This window comes from Drosophila ficusphila, unplaced genomic scaffold, assembly GCF_018152265.1.
Source record: "Drosophila ficusphila isolate 14025-0441.05 unplaced genomic scaffold, ASM1815226v1 contig_412, whole genome shotgun sequence".
NCBI classification, from domain to species: domain Eukaryota; kingdom Metazoa; phylum Arthropoda; class Insecta; order Diptera; family Drosophilidae; genus Drosophila; species Drosophila ficusphila.
The window spans coordinates 5,406,433-5,429,002 of record NW_025064326.1 but is presented as its reverse complement, the minus strand read 5'-3'; the positions used below and the strand labels follow the sequence as shown (position 1 = coordinate 5,429,002).

Below are 22,570 nucleotides of genomic sequence, written 5' to 3'. Positions count from 1 at the left end.
CTCCATCATAATTTTCCTTTTGGCGCTGGCAGCCGGAAAAACGAGCGCACAGCGCACGCTACAATTATGCAAAAGAGCAGCAAATACACCAGAACACAGATACAGTACACTACACAGATTCTAGTTGAAATACAGATACAGATACAGCGTACACCCTCGCATCCATAATCGTATCTCTGGCCAAGTATCTGTATCTGTATCTGTATCTGTGTATGCCCCGTCGGTCACTCAGTCAGTCACTAAAAATCGACTATAAACGTCTTCACAATCAGTCACAAAATCAGCGAGATTTTCTCACGGTAATTGTATTTTTAGTACTTTATAGCAATTTTTGTCCATATGATCATATATGAGTGGGCCAGAAGCCCAGAAACTGCTGGCTCTTCCACAGGCTATCCACTATCCACTATCCACGACTGCCCATAGCCACAATGCTGCTGCAGAAATGTTGATTTGGTTTTGTATTTTTGCGCGTTTTTCAGAACAAACAAACAGGCATTCATGCGGCGGCAAATGGACATCAGGCAAGATGGACAGGCCAGTCAGTCAGTCAGTCAGTCAGTCAGTCAGTTAGTCGTTTGCGTTGGGGAAAGTGGGAGGATTCGGTCTTTGGCCAGGGGTTCTCAGATCAGATAGTTCGTTCTATACTGTTGTACCATATAGCATGGGTAACCTTCCGGCGGCATTTTTTGGCAAAGGCAGAAAGTAGCGGCTTTGATGGTCATTTGAGTTTTATTATTTATGACAAAACGTGAAACACTTTTGGAATGTCCCCACAGCGCGGGGGGATGGATGGATGGGTTTGGGGATAGAGTGCACTTATACACACAGAGTTCGATTGTTTTTGCATAATTCTGAATGACCAAAATGTGTGTGCTTCCTCGTATAAATAGCCAGAGTGTTGGCCACAGGCGACGTGGCATAAGTTCTAATTCGGACGCTGACAGTTTGGTGGCATGAAATTTAAGGCTAGATTTACGACGTAATTACCACTGCAAATTGTTCTCGCCAGGAGCGAAGTCAATGCAAATGGCCAAAGGGTCATATGAACATGAATGATGATTCTTATAGTACGATACGATATTTATAAAATTTAATTTAATATTTAAAATGTTTATCCCTTTAAAACTTTAAGGTTTTCATGTTAAGATATTATTTCAAAATAAATCAAAGTTGGTTTAACTTTAAACGCCCCTCGTCTGGCGCAAAAATGTACGGCTAATGCAGTTATTAAAAATTTTATGGTTTCCTAATCCGGCTGAACGAAACTGAGTTAATTAAGAATGTTTACGCTTTCGAGAGTACTTAAAAAGAAAATTAAAACTATTAAAGGCTTTAGAAGCTTTACAGAAAAATGTGGACACTTCTCTTTTTAATTGGTAATTCTTACATACTTTAACTGCAACGCTGTCATCTTTTAAATTCTTTGTCAGGTTTTTTAAGTCAGACGTTTGCTGATGAGATTGATGACAGTCAAGAGGAGATGGAATGCTTCTCTTTGCAAGAGGATAGATGTCCCAATGCCAACATTACCTTTTGGATGTACACGTAAGGGAAATTAAAGAAATGATTTATCCCTTGAAAGACTTTAGTCACAGATAATTAAACAGGAATGGACATCCCCGTGGATTTGAAATTTCACAGAACAATATACCGAGGCATGAATTTGAACCCCAAAAACGGCTGAAGGTTTTGATCCATGGATTCAATGGCAATCGCGATTTTACTCCTAACGCTCAGTTGCGATCGAAGTTTACCGACTTGGACATAAATGTGATATCTGTGGAGTACAAAAAACTGGCCCGTGAACCCTGTTATTCGGAGGCAGTGGATAATGCAAAGATCGTGGGTAAATGCCTTGCCGCACTGCTGTGGGAGTTGCTCGAGAACGAGTTGGTAAGGAATGAGGATCTGCATCTGATCGGCTTCGGTTTGGGAGCCCATGTGGCTGGGTTCACTGGATCCGAAGTACCCTATAAAAAACTGGAACACATAACGGCCCTCGATCCGGCAAAACCGCTTTTCCTGGGACTAGATGCGGCCAGAAAACTCGATCCCACGGATGCAAACTTCGTGGATGTCTTGCACACGGATGTCCTCATGCATGGTTTACTGGATCCCCAGGGTCACGTGGACTTTTACATAAACATGGGGCTAACTCAGCCCAACTGTGGACCGATCTCAAAGAGTGAGTCTTACGAACTTACAGATATCATTAACATTTTATAACTATTATTACTTTTAATTGGGAGTAACGTAAAATAGTACTTAATATTTATTTAAGATCTAATCCTTTTCCTTTTTTTATCCTTCAGTGGAAACCCACTTGTGCTATCATAACCGATCCGCGGATTACTATGCAGAGTCCATCTCAACAGCTGAAGGTTTCATCGGCTTCTTCTGTCCCAACTTCAAAAGCTTTGCCACAGGAGATTGTAAACCGACAAACAATATAGAGTTAATGGGTTATTACGTCAGATCGGAGTATGTTTTGTAACTAATTTAACAAGACTTTTTAACCGCTTTAATTTGATTGCAGAGCCAGGGGAAGATACTTTCTGGGCACCAACAAAGTGCCACCTTACGCCATGGGGCTAAACTATGAAAACCTCGATCGCCAAGTGAAAGGTCGCACCTTCTTAAACGATGAGCTTATGGAGACGATTTTTAAAAAGAAAAGTTCCTAGCTAATAACTGAAGTAAAAATTAAAAAAGGTAGTATACCTCATAAGAAGTGTACCTTAAAAACTGAATAAAACTATTTGAAAATAATAGATTAGTTCATATTTGGGTCATTTGTATTGCTCTAAAATAAGAAAAATTTTTATAGAAATTTCTTTTTAAAACATTTGTTTGTAAAGTAATTTCTTTGCTTTTGTCTCTATATATTTTGTGAAACATTTCCAAAGTAGAAATAGACCCTGTTCCTAATTTTCAGCTGAAATACTTTCGACACAAGCTCATGAGTTCAGGTAAATTTGGCCCACCTTTGCAATCAACAGGAGGAGCAGCCGCGACAGCCGTGTCAACAACTCGTTTGGCCAGGTGACAGATGCCAAGAAAAAGTAGTGTGTGCATGAAAATAAAACTATATGAAAAGCAATTTCACGCGCCTTTCTCGCTTCTCATTCGAAACGAAACATAATGGAATTTTTCGGTTGCGAGGGGCGGCGAACCGAACTAAACCAAACTAAACGAAGCCAAGCGAATTGAAACTAACGCGAGGAACTTTCAGGCAAACAAGTGTTTGCATTCCGTCGCCAAGAAGCGACGACAGCCGAGGATGCACCTTCAGTCGACTCGAATGGAATCGAATCGAAGGGAAAGGACTCCAAATCAAAGCAGGCGACGGAGTTTGATCGATAAAAGTCAAACGATTGTTAGGAGCGCCACAAAACTTGGGGCTAATCAGAAAGTTGTGAATGGTAAGCAAGTAGTTAGCAGTGGAGTGCAGCAAGGAGAGGTTGGAACAGGATCGCCATGGAGGAGCTGCAGGACGCCAGCATCCACCACATGACCGCCAAGGTCATCGCGGCCATCAAGAACACAAAGAGCTACGAGCCCATCTACAAGGAGCTGCAGAAGCTCGTCTGCAATCCCAGCGTGGACACCCACGACATGCGCAACACCCTCGAGGATGCCATCAAGAGCGCCGGACTGGAGACGGAGATCCGGAATATAGTCTACAACTTGGTGCGGAGTCGGTTGGCCAAGCCAGATGACAAGAACCCCGCCAACAAACCAGGAGCGGTGGGTAAAACTAATCAAATTAACAACACAATTATATACATCTTGCATTTTTTATCTGCAAGGGTATAGAGGGTATTATAATTTCAGTCAGAGGTTTGCCACGCAGTGAAGGAGATATTCTTGATCAGCATCACGATCTGATTTGAACTGTTACGAAATAAGAATACATTAGTTATCAATAATTAACTTTTTATTTTTTAATCGATTATGATGACTGCAAGGGTATAGAAAGTTCGGTTCGTCGAAGCTAGTTTCCTTTCTCGTTACAATTGCTTTTGAGTGGTTCGACTTTGATTCAAAACGTTTCCTTTGATATTTCAATCATTTTTTGGTAGCTTGCATTTATTTTGTTAACTTATATACACATTTTACATTTTAATATAATAATAATGTTAATTGAGTCCGAGATTTCGCCAAGTGGCTCAAAAGCGGAGCTTTCAACTAAGCTATCATCTTTATGGACATTAGTAGGTAGTCCTTAAGAAAAAGTATTAATAATCTTTTTTTATTTTATTCCTAACATATTTCCCATAGAAACCCACCGTTAGTGATCCACTTGGCTATTTGAAGAGGGCCGGAGTTCTTTGGGATCGAAGGGTTAGAAAGAGTTTGAATGCCATGTGCACTGAACTTAAGGTTCCACTCCATGGACAACCAAGGATAAGTGCGGATCGCGAGGACTTTATGGCCAAGTGGAATGAACTGAGCAATTACAATATGGGTGGATATTTTTGAGGTCTTAACTAAGATATTTTACTGATTTATTAACCTTAGATCTGGCAAACTACAGACCAGTTTACGCCCCGAAAGATTTACTGGAAGTGCTTCTTTCGCTTAAAGGACCTGCCAAAACCACCGAAAATACAGAGTGAGAAAAGCGTATATCCATAAATATAATTCAAATAAATATAAAGTCATTTGTTATCTTTTCTAGCCAAATCCCTCAATGGGAGTTTTCTCACATTGCTTTGCCTGTGAAGAACCTTTTTGAGCTGCGTGCCCATTATGCGGATCTCCTTCGAAGTGATAGTTATTTGGGAATACCCGATCTCACGGTTCAATGCCAAAGGATTCTGGAGGGTAGACATGCCCCCATGTGCCAGCAGTTCCTGAAGAAGGGTTGCACTCCAGCTCCTTATAGAGGAGCACTTTGGGCCTCCGTTTTGGATAGCAAGCTGCATGACTATGTAATTAAATCAACTCGAATTATTTTGCAATCAATTGAACTATAATTGTTTCCCCTCAGGATATCGAGTACTGGCAGAAGCTGCGAAATGCTGTGTGGACCACGGATCACATTGTGGACAAGTTGGTGTTCAAGGATATCCAATTGACGGCCTCCAACGATGACCAGTACTTTGTGTTCGAGGATGTTCTCTACCAGGTGCTCCTCTGCTTTTCTCGGGACACGGACATCGGTGGTTGTGTGGAGTATGAGGCTTTTCCGGTGAAGGGAAAAACCTACGAGGGTCCGCCCTCTGGAGTGGTTCCCTTCCATGGGATTTGCATGTTTGCCGCTCCCTTCTGCTATTTGTATGATTCCCCGGTGAATCTGTACTACACTTTCCGGGCCTTTTACATCCGCTACTGCCATCGTCTGACCACCATAAATACTCATCCGCAAGGAATCGTCAGTCTGTGTTTGCTGTTCGAAAAGCTTCTGCAAACCTACGAGCCGCAGTTGTGGTCCCATTTCCGTGAACTGCAGATTCAACCGTGAGTTCAGGTTTCCTTAATATATCCATATAAATATTTTATATTTTTATAATTATTATTTATCAGTCTAAGAGTCGTTTTCAAATGGTTGATGCGCGCTTTCTCTGGACATCTTCCTCCCGATCAACTTTTAGTTCTCTGGGATCTGGTAAATAATTCTACTGAATCCTTTGAGCTTTTTAATCACAAATTTCCCTTTCAGATCCTTGGTTTTGACAGCCTCGAGATTCTGCCACTATTCGCCATCATAATCCTGAGTTTCAGAAAGGAAAGCATTATGCAAGTGGCCTCTCTTGACAGTATAGAAGCCATTCTGGCCGATCTTTCGTCCATAAAGGTTTTACCCCTGGTGCAATTAGCTCTTAGTCGCGACTAAAAATGTTTTTATTATTTAGTAACAAAATTAAAGTATTGAAAATGTTTTCAGAAAAATTCGTTTTCGTTGTACAAGGGTTATCTGTTTATAATTTGTGACAATATGTAAAATATAAAAGCAAAATGTTGGAAATGAGATATATGTCTTTATCGTTTTGGTTGTCTATTTTCGCTCCACAAAATCTATCCAAATGCCTCCCTTCAAAGCAGCCATAAAGTAGGTATCATCGAACTGATTATCTGTGCGGGTTTTGGGATTAACTTTGATGTCAAAGTTTTTAACGATCTCCACCAGAGCGGCTTTAACTTGGGTGAGTGCAAACCGCATGCCTTGAAACGAATGATATAAATTGTTATATGTTATATTTCTTTCACTTAAATTAATTAACCCACCTGGACAAATGCGTGGTCCATCGCCAAAGCCAAAGTAAACTCCCTGATCTCGGTACTTTTTGGCTCCACCATTGGCCTCCAGAAATCGTTGAGGCTTGAAGGAGTGGGGATCTTCGAAGTATTGGGCATCGTAGTGAAGGGCATTGACTGGAATGATGACCACATCTCCGGGATAAACTTTAACGCTCACTCCATTTTTGTTAACAAATTCGTAGGGCTCGGTTACCACTTTTCGTGCGGCCAACAGAGGTGGGAAAAGTCGCAGTGTTTCTGAAAAATTAAATACCCTCATGTGGAATATAAAGAATAGGATTTTATAGAAATACCCACCATGAATGCAGGCCTCGATAAAAGGCAGTTCGCTCAGCTGTTCAAAGGTAAACTCGCCTTTACCGATTTCCTCCCTCAGTTTTTGCTGCTCCGCTGGGTTCCTTCCCAGCAAAAGTAGAGCATGAGATAGAACCTGAGCTGTGGTTTCGAATCCATCTGTTAAAAATGTCATTGTGTGTGAAGTCAATTCCACTGCATCCAATCCCTTTTTCTCCTGCAACTGCAGCATGTAGTTGAGGAAGTCATCTCGCTGTTGATCCGGATTATCCCGCCGCATTTGGATGCACTTCCTCATGATGCCGTAGAAGAACTCCTCTACCTCCTTGGAGAACAGACCTACGCTGTAGATTTTTTGGATTGGAGGCCATATATTGACCACCACCATGTATAAAATAAATCCAAATGACTGCTCAAAAACCCGCTTGATCATTCCCTTGAGAGGAGTGGGATTGTCCGTAAAGCTCTGGGCGGAGATTCCCAGAACACAATCCGAAACCACTTCGGTGGTGTAGCACAAGCACAGATCCTTGGCATTCAGGCCATCGGAGGAGGCCATCACCAGCTGTCGTTTGATGTAGTCAACAAACTTCTTGCAAACACGTTGTGAAACCGGATAGGAAGCTTTAACCTTTGGGGTAGGTACATTCAAGCGATAAGTGATTAGTGCACTCAAAAGATAAGGAGCCACCATAAAAAACAATAATTAAAACAGAGATAGCAGTCTCCTAGGTTTTAATTACTGATATGGCTGCAAGTAAACAGCAGAGAACATACAAACTTACTCGATTGGCAGAGAGTCCGGGTGTCACCTCTGCTCGTCTTTCCTTCCAGGACTCTCCAGTCAGAATAAACGGATTGTTGGCCAATATCTTGTCCGATTTTTGGGTGGTCTGTTAAGGGAAACAGTAAAGTAAATGCTTCTAGCTGAGAGTTTCCTACTTACAAACTTGGACATCTCATTGTCGTGGAAACTGCGAAAGTCGCTAACGAATATCTTGTGTGCATATTCAGGTGTCGTAACCATAAGTTGTGGCATTCTAGTGTTGAACACACCCACGATGCTATCGGTGCTTTTGTACTGCCTGAAAATCTCAATTAGTTTAATTGAATTTAAATATGCCAGCACACCCTCACTCGTAGATCTCGTCGATGTCGTAGACGACGTTCCGCTTCTGGGTGAAAATGCTGGGAAAGCTGCCCACAAAAGGCCAAGATTTGGCTGTCGGAATGCCTCTTTTCTTCCAGTAGTTGAAGTTCCAGGTCAGGAAGACGTAGATCAAGGCCAAGAAGGCCGCGATTAGGAAGAGGGCCGTCGAAATGGGACACATGGCACAACCGCTCGCGAACGCGGATGGAATCCAACTGAAGCTCAATTGACTAACCTCAGTCGTTTCAATTGAACTTGATATGTGAGTCAAGTGGTTGGCCAGTGGGAGCCAGATAGATGCACCCAGTAAAAAAACAAATTGATCAAATTGCCTACACCACCTCGGTTAATGTTTGCCACTAAAAGCACTCCGGCGATAAGAACTGATTTCGTTATCAAGATCAAGGGCCACCTCTCGTGTATTAATGGCCGTGGTGCCAAAATTAAAGGCGATTAAATCAAAAATAACACAATATTACAGAACTTAGCGGTTTTTATAGCAGGATTGTTTCGTCATACAGCTATAAACTTCATATTGAAATAAATGGAAGAGGTTAAGCAATTTATTTTTGGTTTTCTAGCTTACTATCTAATCATTGCATTTCTTTTGGTAAAATTTTCAATTGTAATCAATTAGCAACAATTAAGAGCATGAGAGTTTTGTTATCGCTCCTTAAAGTCCAGCCAAATGCCGCCTTTTAAAGTGGCCATGAAGAACGTATCGTCTAGTCGGTCATCTGAACGAGTTTTGGGATTGACTTTGATATCAAAATTTCGTACAATTTCAACCAAAGCTGCCTTGAGCTGGGTCATTGCAAATCGAATGCCTGGACAGATGCGAGGTCCATCGCCAAAAGGAAGAAATACTCCTTGTTCACGATACTTTTTCACTCCTCCATTGACTTCGAGAAAGCGTTCTGGTCTGAAGGCGTGTGGATTCTCATAATACTGGGGATCGTGATGGAGAGCATTCACGGGAATTATAAGGACATCTCCGGGTTGAACTTGCAAAGTTACTCCGTTCTTGTTTACAAATTCATAGGGTTCAGTTACAATTTTGCGAGATGCTATTTGTGGTGAAAACAAGCGTAGTGTTTCTGGAAATAAAGTGCAATTTTTATTAGATATAATTGATCGAAGTTTAAGTAGATTTTCTTACCATGAATGCAGGCTTCTAGATACGAAAGTTCACTCAGCTGCTCGAAGCTTAGTTCCTTATTGCCAATTTCCTCCCTAAGTTTTTGCTGTTCCTCGGGATTTCGGGCCAGCAACAATAGAGTGTGGGATAAAACCAAAGCCGTGGTCTCAAATCCATCAGTTAGAAAAGTCATTGTGTGAGCAGTCAACTCCGGTGCATCCAAGCCCTTCTTCTCCTGCAACTGCAGCATGTAGTTGAGGAAGTCATCTCGCTGTTGGTCTGGGTTTTCCCGCCTCAAATTGATGCATCTTCTCATAAGGTCGTAAAAGAAGTCCTCTGCCTCCTTGGTGAACAGAGCTACGCTGTAGAACTTGCGAATCGGTGGCCAAATATTAGCAACTATGCTGTAGAACATAAATCCGAAGGAGGAGTTGAACACTCGCTTTATCATTCCCACAAGGGGTGTTGGATTATCCGTAAAACTCTGCGCAGAAATACCCAAAACGCAATCTGAAACCACTTCGGTTGTGTAACAAAGGGAGAGATCCATGGCATTTAATCCTTGAGAGGTGGACATTCGTTGTTGTCGCTTGATGTAATCCACAAACTTTTTGCACACACTTTGTGACACGGGATAGACGACCTTTACCTTTTAATTGGGATAATTTTTACAATCTATTAAGATAAATAAGAAATTGTTTTACAATCTTACACGATTTGGAGTCAATCCTGGCGTAATTTCTCCCCTTCTTTCCTTCCATTCCTCGCCCCTCAGAACAAAGGGATTGTTGCCCAGAATCTTATCTACTTTTTTGTCCACCTGTTGAGAAAACAATTTGAAATTTTTCCATGGGTTCTATAATAATCATTTTCTACTTACGAATTTACCCCTTTCATTGTCATGGAAGCAGCGGAAGTCAGTGGTGTAAATCTTGTGGATGTATTCCGGACACGTAACCAACAGCTGGGGAAGTCGTGTGGTAAAGACACCCACGAGTTTATCTGTTTCTTTGTACTCCCTAAAAAATCAATATATTAAATGTCTTATTTCTTTTGGAGAAATATCGCTTTTACTGATAGATTTCATCGATGTCGTAGGCAAGGTTCCGTTTCTTAGTGAAAACGCTGGGAAAGCTGCCCACGAGTGGCCAAGAAGATGCTGTTGGGATGCCTCTCTTTCGCCAGTAGTCAAAGTTCCAGGTGAGAAATACGTAGATCAGGGCCAAAAACCCTGCTATCAAGAATAGCACTAGGCAGATCGGACACATCGCACAACCGGTCTGAAAGGCAGACAGAATTGAACTGAAACTAACAAACGCGCAAGTAAACAACCCAATTGAACCTACATTAACCCACAAAAAAAAAAAACAAATCGATAAAAAGCTTTCCTCGTATCAAAAAAAAACAAATACATACTCGAATAGTTTGTTATTTTAATAAAAGGAAATAATAAAAGCTCAAACAGTAGATTTCCATCAACAACACAACATGTTGCGTATGAACCATTGCTATCAAACCATGTTCGAAGCCACAAGTTGCGGTGCAACTGCAACATTCCACTCAAAGGGCGCCCAAAAAAGTAGGCAATACTTCTTGTCAAATTCTAAAAAAGACTGGGAGACTGAAAACAAAATATCCCCTTATATATCAGTGTATTCACTTGCACCAGTTTTTATTGTCACCGAAAAAACCAGTATTGTGGCCGAAACTATGCTAAAAATTCTCGAAATATGGAATATCATACCTCGTTGGACTCGTAATAATATTGCTAATAAACAGGCATTTAAATCTGTAAAAAAATTTTTAATTTTTCAACTTTGACCAAAAGTTACAAATATCGTTCGCACCCACTTTTCAAATGAAAACAATGAAACAGAGTTATTTTTATATTTTTGTTTAATAATCATAATGCATATAAAGGTACAGTTGTTCACAAGAAAGGAAATCTTAAAATGCTACATAAATTATATTAACTTGATAACGGCTCATTGTTTTATAACCAGATTGAAGCAGCAAAGTACACAAATTTAACATTTAAATCAAACTTAATTAAATACATAATAAATCGCATAGGTCTAATAAATAAATGTATGTATTTTCTCAATAATTGCTCAAGCTTTAAATAATAAAAAATAGTTGTAATAAACAAGTTGGATAAGTATAAGGCAAATAGAATTAGGTTTATCAAAAAATATTAACAACAAAATAGGTTACTTTTTTACTGGATGGACTTACGTCACTTGTCTATATTATGCGAATTGCATTTTTACGATTTTTTTTCCAAAGAGTTATTCTTTTGTTTTATGAATTTAATTTCATTTTGTATACGCATTTTACATTTTTCTTTATATAGAAAATTTGTTGGTTGGTTTAGCACCGGCATAGGACACTTGCTTCGTTTTGTTCAATGCTCGTGGCACGCACGTTTACCATTTTTTGTTGAGAGGAGGCTGAGAAGGGAAATGTCTATGGGTAATTTGGAAATGAGTATCAGGAATGCTTTGAAATGTCTAGCCTCCGTTGCCATGTTGAAGTTTAAGGATTGGAGTTGAGTTCGGTGCCCTGTGGCTGGTGCACTTTGACCTCTTCTATCCAATGGCACTGGGAGAGAACTTGGCCATGAATAGAATTATCCTTCGGCAAGGAGGCTTTTGGGGCCAGAGTCTAAATGGCAGCCAATGCTATTTGCTAAATGCATCGCCTTGAATTTGGGAGAAAGACGCGCAGAAAGCAAAGAACATGGGTTGACAATTAGTTCTCCAAGCGATTGGTCTATGTGGGTCATGATTTGTCTTGGGTTTCGTCCACATCTCAAGCTCATCGATTGCAGCAGGATTTGTGATCAGCTTTTGCAAAAATGTTCCACGAAATTTGCAATATCCTGATCACAATTCCCTGCTTCAATCGATCTCTCTAACCGAAAAACGTGCGTTGATGAGTAAAATTTTCGTGTGCGTATTTTGATTTCGTTTTAGCTTAGTTTTTTCTTTTTATATACAAAATGTTGGGGTTTTTTTTATAGATTTCTTGGGATCATATACGTGGGTATATATGAATATATAAATTGTTTGCTGTGCAAATATATATGTATAATGTATATATCGTTTTACAAAAGGTTTTCGTTACTTGTCGTTAGTTTGAATAGTTAGTTCATTCTTTTCATCAATTCTTTCATGTGTTTCATGTGTTTCATGTTCGGCTTGTCGAGTCTGTTCAGTAGGTTATATACAAATTGGTTGTTTTATTAATGCCTCTAGCTATCGAATCGCTATAAAATTACATACAATTACAAAATGTGATACACTACACAAATGTACAAATTTTCCATTCACTTAACTTTTTTGAATATTTCTTACAGGAATTTAGCTTACAAAAGGCATCTTTATACTGTGTCATTTTTGGGTTATTATTATAGTTGGGTTTTTGTTTTCTGTTATTGTTTTTGCTTTAGTTTTTGATCATTTGATTGCACTACTAATCCAATGGCAACTCAACAGCTTTACGTTGGCGGCGGTCCGTGGGGATACGACAACATGGGCTCGAGGCTGCGGGCAAAGGTGTTCGAGAACATACAGGTGTAGTCCTCACCGTGGGGCACCAGAGTGGCCACACCTAAAAGCAGCAGCATGAGCGCCTGAATGGGCAGCGAGGCACGTGCAACGCGCCCGAGGAATCGAGCACCGCGCGCCAGAACCGTGGTATTGATGACATCGCCATCGACAGCATCGCCATCGATGATGCTATGAAATCGAAAAGAAAATCGTTAGTTTTGGGTAAAAATAACACTGAAATAACTATAAAAATCATGCATCTACTGAGGGCAAAACTATGTGCACTTCTCGTTGGAATCTACAAGTGCACAAGTTGCTCAAACGAAAAAATTCAGATTAAAACTACGTTGCATGTGCAAAACACAAACTTAAAACAATTTCTATAGATATTTACTTTGCATTTTCTGTGTTGGGTGCGGCGGCCTGCATAGAAGAGGTTGATAATGTAGTATTATCCAAAAGCTAGATTTGCCACAAAGAAAAAGAAAGAAAAACGAATAAATTATAAATAATACAAATAAAAAGGGGGGTTGTTGTTTTCAAGATTTTCCACATTTTCTCGTTCGACTGCCAATTGGTTTCACTTACTTCTGGTGCGCTCACAAATCAACAAATAAAATCAAATATTCTTGAGGAGGACAATTCTTGTTTCTTTCGAACAGGAAGCACTAGATTACCAAAAAGGACTTTCACTCACCTCACTAGACAGCATATGGAGTGGCACGCCAAGATTGTCGCCCTCGTAACCGAGAACGGCTCCCAGTTTCACAATGTAGATCCCGGATAGACGGCGCAGGGATTGCAGACGCAGCCGGAGATCGGTCAATCTGGAAAGGGTTCTGGAGCATTTAAAACATTTGCATGGGCCCTTGGCGGTGTAAGTTCGGATGAAGGGTTAGAATGGGCGGACGAAAGAATTTTGAGTACCAAAAAATACAACACAAAATAATATACGCAACAAAAACAGCAACACAAAATGTGTGTAGAGGCAAAAACAAATGATCGATCGATACGATTTGGTTTTGTAGTCGAGAAGGTAATGCTAAAATACGTTCTACTATTATAAATAAAACCCAACAAAGGGGGACCTTTAAAATTTAGTTGTAGGAAGTTCCAAAGGCTTACCTATTCTTGCGAATAGTTTTAGTATAATTTTGAAGGAGTGTGTAGGATAATTTTTAGAAAGGATATAATCCGAAAATAATTAGAAGGAGTGTGCACAGTTTGGATATTTTAAAGGTTAAAAAGGCAAGCAAAAAAGGCCGAAATATTTAAGATTTTTGATGGGAAAAAGCACAAAGGTAAATGATAGGAAACTTATATTAAAAAGAGTCTACTACTTTTACTGGGAATAATAATGCAAATCAAAGAGGGAACAACAGTTCTACAGTTTTTAATCAAGTCACACAATTCAAATAAAATACACCAACTAAAATATAGAATTTCAATTGCTTTCCGCCCAACTAACTATATAATCCTCCTGCCATTTAAGAAGTTACTTCTGCTCTATGCTCAAGCGGCACCCACGAATTGTTTCGTTCCGCCCTCGGAACTGGCCCACTGGACACCTTACCTTTCGTAGGTGTGCTGGGACTGCTCCTCGGATCCCTCGACCGAGCGGAGCAGCTGATCGGCGGCATCCTGCAGGCTGACCACGCGCGGTTCGCATCTTTCCAGCTCCGCTCGCAGGTCCTTGAACTTCTTGAACTTGGCCTCCAGAACGGAGCGCTCCTCGGTGAGATCCACAGGCTCGGAAGCCTTGATGTTCTGCTCCGTGCGCTGCAGCCAGTCGACCAACTCGTCGATGGTCTGATGGAACTCGCTGTTGCCCATCAGGGCGGTCTGCAGCAGACCCTGCCATTTGGTGGCATTGATGCACACGTTGTTCCACCGCTCGTTGTCCGCTTCTAAACGAGATCGCAACTGCCTCGCCTTCTCGGTGTCCAGAGTGTGAGTGGCCAAGTGGTCACCCACCACATTCAGGGACGAGATGATCGACTTGTGGCTCTCCAGATCCAAGAGGAACTCGCGATGATCCTGCGTGACGTCCTCGAGGAGCTCGATGTTCGATGGGGGAGTCGATTGGGCCTTCTGGGTGCTCTCGGCGAACTGGAGCCACTGCTCCAAGCGCCACAGATCGTTGTCGATCTGCTGCCAGTTTCGCTGTGTGCAGAGCGGACACGTTAGCCGGCCGACCTCGCTAAAAGTGGTAAAATAATTAATTAATAAAGGGTATGGGTAGGTATGAAATATAAACAAGACTTTCACCAATCCAAATTACACTATTTTCGATTTCATATTGCTAAGAACTTAATCTTTATCAATACAAAATCAGCTTTACTATTATGAAATGATTGGTAATCATTGTTAGCTTAAGCTGGCCTTGCCAAAAGGTTTTTTATTTTAGCTTTAAGCAACTTGAGCTATAGTTCCCGATATCTTGCTTTACTCCACACTGGAGACTGGCAGTTATTGGTGATCCGCTGCCAGCTTTTGTCTAGTGGAAACCCCACACAGAACACAGGATCAGTTGGAGGATTTAAACAGCAGGATATCGGGACTATAGCCCATCTACAGGTAGTTACACTTACTGTATGCAGTTGTACTTGTAGGATGCAGGTAGGTGGCACCTGGTGTGTTTCATCATGAATGCGCAGGTTCGAGTTAAGCATGGGTAAGTTTGTTTTTGGTTTTTTTGGTGTGATTATGCGTGTGCGTGTTTGACATAGAGAGAAGTAGGCAACAGCGAGATGGAAAGCAATAAAACATTGGTTAGTTAAAACAGACCCAAAACACCAACAGAAAAATAATAAGAGGATGCCAAACCATATTACCTTTTTAACAGAATTAAATTAAGTTACTAAATAGGTATGATAATTTTGTTTACGAACACAAGTCATCTGTTATAATATGATAAACTATACAGGATGCCGTTCGTGACTTATAAGTTGATATGGGAGTATTTGAGACACAAATGGGAAGGAAAGTTCTAAGATATGCCACTTTGACTCCAAAATGTTTACATTAAAGAAAAGGGTTTAAGAATAATTTAACTAAATATGAAGTTATTATGAAGAACCATGAGTTAAAAGAATACTCTTGGTTTGGCAATCCCTTTTCATACAAATCCCAATAAACATAGAATATATAATGGATAATAAAATCTTACCTTGCATTTTGATCGTGCTGCTGTCGCGCCTTCCACTGCGACTGCAGGGTATCGAAGCGCAACGTGAGCTCTGCGACGGCTTCCACCTGGGCAGCCTGGCTGTCCGCCTGGCACTCGGTGAGCAGCAGCTGGCTGAGATGCTTCACCAGCTCGGTGGAGGACTGGGCGTTGCCCAGCAGCTTGGCGATCTTCTGGGGACCCGGCTTGCGGGTCTTGTCCACCACGGTGCGCTGCAGCTCGTCCAGATTGTTCTGGCACTCGGCAATGGCCGTTTGGAGTTCCATGATGTAGGCATCCTTGGCGGTGATGGAGGTCACCCTTTGCATCTGTTGCGCCTGACGGAGCTTCCTCTGCGACAGGGTGTTCACCTGGACGGCGGCGTTGGCGGCTTCATTTACAGGCAAGGCGGCAGCAGCTTGAGCTGCTCTGGTTAGCCAACTGGTTTTGAGGGTCACGATGCGGGTTTGGACCGTTTGCCAGAGGGTCGTGTAGGCGGTCACCAGTTCCAGGAGCTGCTTTAGTTGCGGCTGCTGCTTGGTCCTGGTCTTGGCCTCCTGGGCCAAGGTGTCCGCCTGCTGGACATGCTGCTGGGCGTCCTGCAGCTTCTTCTCCAGACTCTCCAGTCGCTGGAGCACCGCCTTGGGCTCCGCCTTCGAGCTCTGCTGATCCTCCGCACTGGGCAGCTGTTCCAGGGCCTTCTGAATGGCATTCAGCGAGTTGGTGGCCTCCAGCTGGGCGTTGTTGAACTCCCGCATGAGCTTGGCGTCCTTGTCGATGGCATCCAGCAGAGCGTGACAACGTGGCGTCAGCTGGCGCCACATGCTCACCATCACCTTCGTGGGAAGTGTTAGCTTCTGGATGTTTTCTGGTTCCACTCCAGCACTCATTGTCAGCTTTGCGTAGATCTGCTCCAGCTGGCGCAGATTCAGCGACTGGCTCTCCAGCTCCTCCAGCTTGGCCCTCAGCTCCTTCTGGCGCTCCTCCAGCTTCAGCTTGCCGTGGGACTTCTGGTCCCGCTCGAAGCCAGTGATCTGGCTCTCCTGCTTGCCCAGCCAGTTCTTGTGCTCGGCCGTCAGCTTGATCAGCTGCTGGAGGAGATTCCAGGTGGAGAGGATGCGGACCTTGCGCTCCGCCGACTGGCTGCACACGTTCTTCCAGCGCTGCTCCAGATTTTGGGCGGAGGCAGCCAGCCCAGAGGTGTTCACCTGCGTTCGCCAGCTGTCCGCATCGTTGAGGAGCATCTCCACGAGATTGAGGACCTCGCCCACATTGCTGCTGTGGTGCTCGATGGAGCGCTGGATCTGCTCGTGCTCCTTCAGCTTGGCCTCGATCACGTTGGGTGTGTAGCTCTCGAAGTTGAGGGGTTTGTCCAGCTGGGACTCCACCTCGAACAGCCAGGCGCGGATCAGGGCGATGCGCTCCTCCAGGCGGAGCAGTGTCATCTTGAGCTCCCCGATCTTGGTGGCCTTCTGCTTGCACAGGTACTTGAGTCGCTGCCAGCGATCGATGAGAGCATCGCTCTGCTGCTGCACCTGCGATCGAACCTCTGGCTCGGAGTAGAGGGTGAGCAGTTCCCTGCTGGTGGAGAGCAGCCACTCGCGTTCCTTGTCCCGCAGCTGAAGCTCCGAGTTGATCTGCTGCTCCAGCTGCTTGGCCGCCTGCTCGGGATTCGTCATGGCCGCCACATCGGCGTCCTTCTCGACGCGCTGCTCCAATCGCTGCAGCCACTGGGAGATGCGATCGTAGCGGATCTGGTAGTTGGACAGCAGGGAGAGCCGCTCCTCGATCGAGTTGATCAGGTTGGCCAGCTGGTAGTCCAGGTCGGCATGTTGCTGCCACAACAGCCAGTTGCGCTGGCGAATGGTCTTCATGTCGTGCGGCGAGATGCACTCCTTGAGCTCCTCCTGGGTGACAGTGAGGCTCTCCAGCGCCGGAATCTGGGCGCCCAGTTGCACCCGCTGCGAGCGCAGTGCTCCCAGGAGACTCTCGATCTCGGCGGGTTGCGTGGGCAGGGATTCGGTGTTCTCATCGAGGAGCTTCTGCGCTGCTCCGAACTCCTGCTGCAACTGGTGCACTCGCTGTTCGTAGGTCTCCGATAGCTGGGTGACGCGCTGCAGGAATCCTTGCCAGGTTTTGAGGGCTGCCCGCAGGTTGCTGATCCTCTGGCCAATGCTGGCCTGCTCCATTCGCATGGCGGTGGCCAAAGCATCGTCGCAGTGGCGGGACAACTCCTGCTGCTGCTCCTGCAAGGCCTTGCTCTGCTGCTCGCCCTGATCTAACTGATTAATCATGGCGTCCAGTCGGTGCTTCAGGTGCGGCACTCGCTTCAGGTGGATGTAGCGCAGCTGGAGGGCATTCCGCTCCGCCTCCCGCTGACGCAGCCAGTCCAAAAGGGCGGCCAACTGCTGGCGATAGGCGTTCCATCCACTCACCCGCCGCTCCAGTTCGCCATTGCGCTGCATGATCCTCGAGAGGGTCTCGTTGTGCAGGTTGGTCAGCGCCTTGTACTGCTCGGATAGCTCCGATTCGAGTGGCGTCTCGGAGAGGACACTCTGCTGCGAAACCAGAAGGTTCTGGTGAATGGCACACAACTGCTGCTGCTCCCTCAGGCTGCTGTAGTCCTCGGGAATGGCGCAAGACAGGAAGGACTGCACGTGCTGCAGGTACTGTCTCCACAATCTCAGCGCCTCCGAACTGTTTTGGCTGCGGGCGAGTCGCGTGGACAGGCGGTGGTACTCCTGGAAGGTGTCCTGGAATATCTTCTGCCACAGGGCCAAAACCTCAAGGACTCCGTCATCATCTCCTCCGCTGACTGAAGGTGCCACTTCATTGTTCTGGTGGCGTTCCTTCAGCTGACGCAGTTGCTCCTCCGTTCGGGCCAAAGTTTGGAGATGGGCACGCAAAGCGGCCAGCTGCTCCTCGCTTTCCTTCGGATTTTGTGGCGGTTCGCGGGAAATGTCCTGTAAGGAAATTAAAATCTATATTTAGTACTTGTTTTTGTTTGGTTTTTTTATAAGATTATTGTATACTGTTTTTGCATTGCTAATAAGTCTGACCCTAATACGGCTGCTCGAATGTCTCCGGTTACCAATCGCCGTCGTCCGTCTGGCTGTCCACTGCATGGCTTCCACAACAATGGCAATTGCAACTCTTTCCGCCAACTGGCAATGACCTCATGCCAGTCGACACGCGCTCTTTCTGGCCAACTTCAATTGTCTGAAGCGTCGATTGGGCGGTGGAGTGGGAGTTGGTTTTTGAGGTGGATGTGGATGTGGCGGGGGAAGTGGAAGGGGGAGGCAACACCAAACTGGTTGGCATGTGCCATGCAAATGAGCCAACAGTGGTGCAAGTTGCCGAGAAAACCCTACCATTAAATGCCCAATTTGGTGAGGCAATTTGTTGCCCAATTAACGACATTCTTATGAGCTTATCAATAAAGTTTATCGCAAACACCATTTTTCAAATTGGTTGTATATTGCCACAGTTTTATGTTCGTAACACATTCTTCTTCCGGTTATTTTATGGAGGATTTGATTTTAGTTTCACAATAGAAATTACTGCACAAAAAATACACTTGCGTGCTTATCAAGTTTTACTTTGTTTATCAAAATGAGGGACGGCAATTTTAAAATTAATTATCTTATAAAAAATTTAACATTTAAGAGAACAAATATACATTTATTTCCCCACAAAACAGTAAATAAATTTGAAATTAAAAACTAGTTACTATTACTACTTTTAAATTCAACAGCACTTAGTTTTGTCAACAGCAAAAAGCGAAAAGAAAACCAAGTGCTGTCAATCGGACAACCATATTGTTATGAAATATATATTAGCATACCGCCTTTGGGCAAGTGTCAATTACGATTTTATAAGTTCTTCGCTGGGCAAGTTCTTCCTTTTACCACTAAAAAGCATATTCACGCCTCTTATCAATCAATAATGATGTTGATGAGGAACTCAGGGGCCTCTTTTATTGGCTTGCCACCCAATGTACACGAAAACAGTTTCAACTTTTAACCCACTTAAAATAGCATGTCCTTCGTATTGGATTAACAACAACACAAACAAAAACAAAAACAATGGCCGGCTAGTCGTGTTTTGCTAGTGTGGGAATTTCCCACACGCCAAAAGCGAACTAACATATGCAAATGCCCATCTATTCAGCGCCACAATCGATAGATGGTTAGGAGTTAACCCATGTTCCATTTCGAGGTGGCTCCATAATTTTATTAATTTTACTAGTCACTTCTTAACTCACCTGCTGAACATTGTTGAAGTAAGCCTTGGCCAGTGTCACCTCCTTGTCGAGCTCCTTGCGCTCCTTGTCCTGCGTTTCGGCCACGTTTGCCAGCGTGGTGATGGCATCCTTGCACTCCGCCAACCTTTGACCCAGTGCATCCAGTTCGCCTTGCATGAGGGCCGAGGCATCCAGGCCCACGTCGGCGGCGATCTTGGCCACAATGTCGCGCAGCTCCAAGATTCTGTCATTCTGGGTCGTCAGGTTGTCTTGGCATACCTGTGTGAACATCGAGATGGAGAGCGAATTAGCTAATGATGCCCAGGGTCTAGATATTCATAACCACCAATTAACAAAGAAACGTGTTTTTCCCACTCCAAATGTTTAAGAAGCTTTACCGAAAAACTACTTCCAAATACGTCATTTTATTCTTTCTTCAAAACTGGAATTCTACATATAGCTAACACTACTAAGCAACTAACTTTTAAAAACTCAAATTCAAAAAAAATATAAAAAGTTCTGTATAAACAACTTTTTTATCTTTTATCATTATCCAATGCTTTGGTAATTTTAAAGACGTCTGAATATCAGTTGCTTAATCTAGAATTCCATTTCGATAATTGTTATATCTTTTTCCCCTATCTAAAAGTTCTTTCTGAATAAAACACAGCCCGAAAGCCGCAGCACAATTATTTTGAATGGCTGGCAAAATGTCACTCGTTTATATTTAACTCGACGAGGGAAAGTATTTAGCTCAAGTCGGTCGGCCGGGATGTACTGGCTGTACTGTGAGTACTGGCGGTACTTGGACCCTTATCAATTGTCGTGCACCGAGTGTCGAGTGCATTTCCCTGCTGCCATCGGCGATGGTAATTGTAATTAGGGCTGCGAGTGCCCGGCGCACTTTCGGTTTCAATTTGAGGGAAACCGAAAAACAGGTCACTTGCCTTCGAATAAATTCCCCAATTTAGAACAGCAACAACATGGCAGGGCATTAGGGCCGTGCAGTCGTAATGTTTGCCCTATGATATCATCTGGCAAGTATTTGCTTCGATGCTTTATCACGGCGCTACATATGTAAGCAAACAAGCGCTTAGAGAAGTGGCATTGAAAATGCCAACCCAAAGTATTAAGAAATAGATATGTTCGCTCTGCTGTTTCCACATTTATCTTCTTTGGGAGCTCAAGGCATTCGCGGACCTGTTCCCGCTGTTTTTTTCTATTTTTGCTGCTGCTGCTGTTGATAAAGCTGCTATGTATACAAAAAAACAACATAATATACCCCACCAGCGGGTTGATAAACTCTCCTGTGTGAAATGACAGTTGGCCTGTCCGAAAATATAATTACAGCAGCGCCGGCCTACAATAATAATGACCCTAATGATCAATAAACACAATACGGCGACCGCAGAGTATGCGTTAATTTTTTAAGTAAATGTCGAAAAAGGAAATCGTACGACGACGTATGTGTTTATTTACCCAAGCATAATTTATGACACAAACACACAGCGGGCCGAGTTGAGTTAGCTCACACACGTCTGGGGGAAACTATTACAAACCGATTATATTGACGCGCCCAAAATTGATAGGGCGCGTACTACGGGGAAAATCAATGTAATTACTAGCTTCTTTGGCCCACCCGCGTCTCTGGTGGGCAATTAAAGCGTCACATTGCTGTCCTAGTTTGCCGGCAAAATAGAATAGTGAGCTCAAGTTTGACCCGTCAGTGACGAATAGTTTTTCGTTACCGGAAGTAATGTTTTGGAATTATTTGAGGAACATACTTAAACTAAAGAATTTGTAAAAAAAAGTGGTTTAATCTTCAGCTTTCTTGAATATATTTTTATCTTGAACTTATATATTTTGTCTTGTTTTCAAAAAAATGTGTCATGTTTTTGGGTATTTGTATGATGTCACTTAATGAGATTGCTTTAATAACAATAAATATTTGAAATAATATCAAATTGCTTTTTGTCTCTAAATATTGACTGACATTCTGTCCCTGTTGTTTGGTCAATTATTGTACTTTCCTGTGCTGTTTCACCTATCTGACAAACAGGTCGTCGGCATCACTGTCGCCCACGCGATACACATCACTCATACGACCCGTTGGACGGGTCACGAAATGGGAAATGAGGAATGGGGAGGCAGCACTCACCTTGGCATGTTGCAGGGCATCCAGCGGCTGCTCCAGGGACTTCACCGTATCCATCTGCTGCTCAATGGAGCTTTTGACGGCCGCTGAGGCGTTCCTGTACTTGTCCCACAGCTCGACGGCTCGTTGGTAGCGGGTTCGCAGCTGCTGCAGATTCTCGCTGGTGTCATTCCAGGCGATTACCGCCTCCTGGACGGCCGACTCGATCTGCTCGACAATTTGGACATCACAGCTCTCGATCAGCGGCTTGGCGGCTCCCTTCAGCTCGTCGATCAGTTGCTCGCGGTTGTGTAGATCGCCAGCGAGTCCCTGCAAGGCGTTTATTTCCGGATTACGTTGGATTAGTCAAAATAAATATGGTACGAGTATATAGGGGGTTCCGACCGCGACCGGAGATACGCGCTCGGTTCGAAGTTAACGTCAACTGCGGCCGCGATAAACTTGCTACGTAAAGAGCTCCACACGCGAAGGGAGCTTACGAAAAAGCTTGGGGAAAAGTTTGCTAGAAGCTATAGCTTTTCGTTCTGCTTGGGGCAGCGGGCAGTATAGAATTCAAACGGAACTTGTCTGAATTATAGATGAGCAGAACTATTGGTTTTTTTTATA

At 43.5% G+C, this 22,570-nt stretch overlaps 5 protein-coding genes across 7 annotated transcripts in view; 2 read left to right on the top strand and 3 right to left on the bottom strand.

Annotated features, from left to right (window-relative positions):
* Positions 1–1,329: 1,329 nt before the first annotated feature.
* LOC108089817 (inactive pancreatic lipase-related protein 1) lies at positions 1,330–2,772 on the top strand. The gene is made up of 5 exons (XM_017188219.2): positions 1,330–1,379; positions 1,434–1,548; positions 1,611–2,188; positions 2,316–2,484; positions 2,540–2,772. Exons 1-5 carry the CDS (start codon positions 1,355–1,357, stop codon positions 2,685–2,687), a joined length of 1,035 nt encoding a protein of 344 aa, XP_017043708.1. The 5' UTR covers positions 1,330–1,354; the 3' UTR covers positions 2,688–2,772.
* Positions 2,773–3,259: 487 nt separating this feature from the next.
* Positions 3,260–5,898, top strand: LOC108089813 (TBC1 domain family member 19). Of its 3 annotated transcripts, none has more exons than XM_017188212.2 (7): positions 3,260–3,750; positions 4,285–4,471; positions 4,525–4,618; positions 4,685–4,937; positions 4,997–5,466; positions 5,533–5,614; positions 5,669–5,898. In XM_017188212.2, exons 1-7 carry the CDS (start codon positions 3,481–3,483, stop codon positions 5,840–5,842), a joined length of 1,530 nt encoding a protein of 509 aa, XP_017043701.1. In that variant the 5' UTR covers positions 3,260–3,480; the 3' UTR covers positions 5,843–5,898. The 3 variants fall into 3 exon arrangements, with proteins under 3 accessions (XP_017043701.1, XP_017043702.1, XP_017043703.1); XM_017188213.2 differs by lacking the exon at positions 3,260–3,750 and adding an exon at positions 4,097–4,217; XM_017188214.2 differs by lacking the exon at positions 3,260–3,750 and adding an exon at positions 4,132–4,221.
* Positions 5,885–7,921, bottom strand: LOC108089816 (probable cytochrome P450 28d1). Its single transcript, XM_017188218.2, has 6 exons — positions 7,699–7,921; positions 7,508–7,646; positions 7,347–7,454; positions 6,565–7,192; positions 6,235–6,504; positions 5,885–6,171 (listed from the first exon to the last, which is right to left on the bottom strand). Exons 1-6 carry the CDS (start codon positions 7,890–7,892, stop codon positions 6,005–6,007), a joined length of 1,506 nt encoding a protein of 501 aa, XP_017043707.2. The 5' UTR covers positions 7,893–7,921; the 3' UTR covers positions 5,885–6,004.
* Positions 7,922–8,186: 265 nt separating this feature from the next.
* Positions 8,187–10,156, bottom strand: LOC108089784 (probable cytochrome P450 28d1). Its single transcript, XM_017188179.2, has 5 exons — positions 9,924–10,156; positions 9,730–9,868; positions 9,562–9,669; positions 8,871–9,498; positions 8,187–8,808 (listed from the first exon to the last, which is right to left on the bottom strand). The coding sequence occupies exons 1-5, from the start codon at positions 10,115–10,117 to the stop codon at positions 8,375–8,377; spliced, it is 1,503 nt and encodes a 500-aa protein (XP_017043668.1). The 5' UTR covers positions 10,118–10,156; the 3' UTR covers positions 8,187–8,374.
* A 571-nt stretch (positions 10,157–10,727) lies between these two features.
* LOC108089775 (nesprin-1) overlaps positions 10,728–22,570 on the bottom strand; it is a 95,045-nt gene continuing 83,202 nt past the window's right edge. The window contains 7 exon segments of the mRNA XM_017188168.2: positions 10,728–12,589; positions 12,795–12,862; positions 13,098–13,239; positions 13,974–14,600; positions 15,570–18,529; positions 19,831–20,088; positions 21,968–22,273. Coding sequence (XP_017043657.2) covers positions 12,349–12,589; positions 12,795–12,862; positions 13,098–13,239; positions 13,974–14,600; positions 15,570–18,529; positions 19,831–20,088; positions 21,968–22,273 — 4,602 coding nt within the window. The 3' untranslated portion in view covers positions 10,728–12,348.

Coding starts and splice junctions, on each gene's coding strand:
- LOC108089816 (XM_017188218.2), bottom strand. CDS start 7,892: ATGTGTCCCATTTCGACGGCCCTCTTCCTAATCGCGGCCTTCTTGGCC. Junction 7,193..7,346: donor CCGGACTCTCTGCCAATCGA/GTAAGTTTGTAT, acceptor CCTACCCCAAAG/GTTAAAGCTTCCTATCCGGT. Junction 6,505..6,564: donor TATCGAGGCCTGCATTCATG/GTGGGTATTTCT, acceptor TTAATTTTTCAG/AAACACTGCGACTTTTCCCA.
- LOC108089813 (XM_017188212.2), top strand. CDS start 3,481: ATGGAGGAGCTGCAGGACGCCAGCATCCACCACATGACCGCCAAGGTC. Junction 4,472..4,524: donor ACTGAGCAATTACAATATGG/GTGGATATTTTT, acceptor TATTAACCTTAG/ATCTGGCAAACTACAGACCA. Junction 4,619..4,684: donor AAAACCACCGAAAATACAGA/GTGAGAAAAGCG, acceptor TATCTTTTCTAG/CCAAATCCCTCAATGGGAGT.
- LOC108089817 (XM_017188219.2), top strand. CDS start 1,355: ATGTGGACACTTCTCTTTTTAATTG. Junction 1,380..1,433: donor GACACTTCTCTTTTTAATTG/GTAATTCTTACA, acceptor ATTCTTTGTCAG/GTTTTTTAAGTCAGACGTTT. Junction 2,485..2,539: donor GGTTATTACGTCAGATCGGA/GTATGTTTTGTA, acceptor ATTTGATTGCAG/AGCCAGGGGAAGATACTTTC.
- LOC108089784 (XM_017188179.2), bottom strand. CDS start 10,117: ATGTGTCCGATCTGCCTAGTGCTATTCTTGATAGCAGGGTTTTTGGCC. Junction 9,670..9,729: donor ACAATGAAAGGGGTAAATTC/GTAAGTAGAAAA, acceptor TTTTCTCAACAG/GTGGACAAAAAAGTAGATAA. Junction 8,809..8,870: donor TCTAGAAGCCTGCATTCATG/GTAAGAAAATCT, acceptor CTTTATTTCCAG/AAACACTACGCTTGTTTTCA.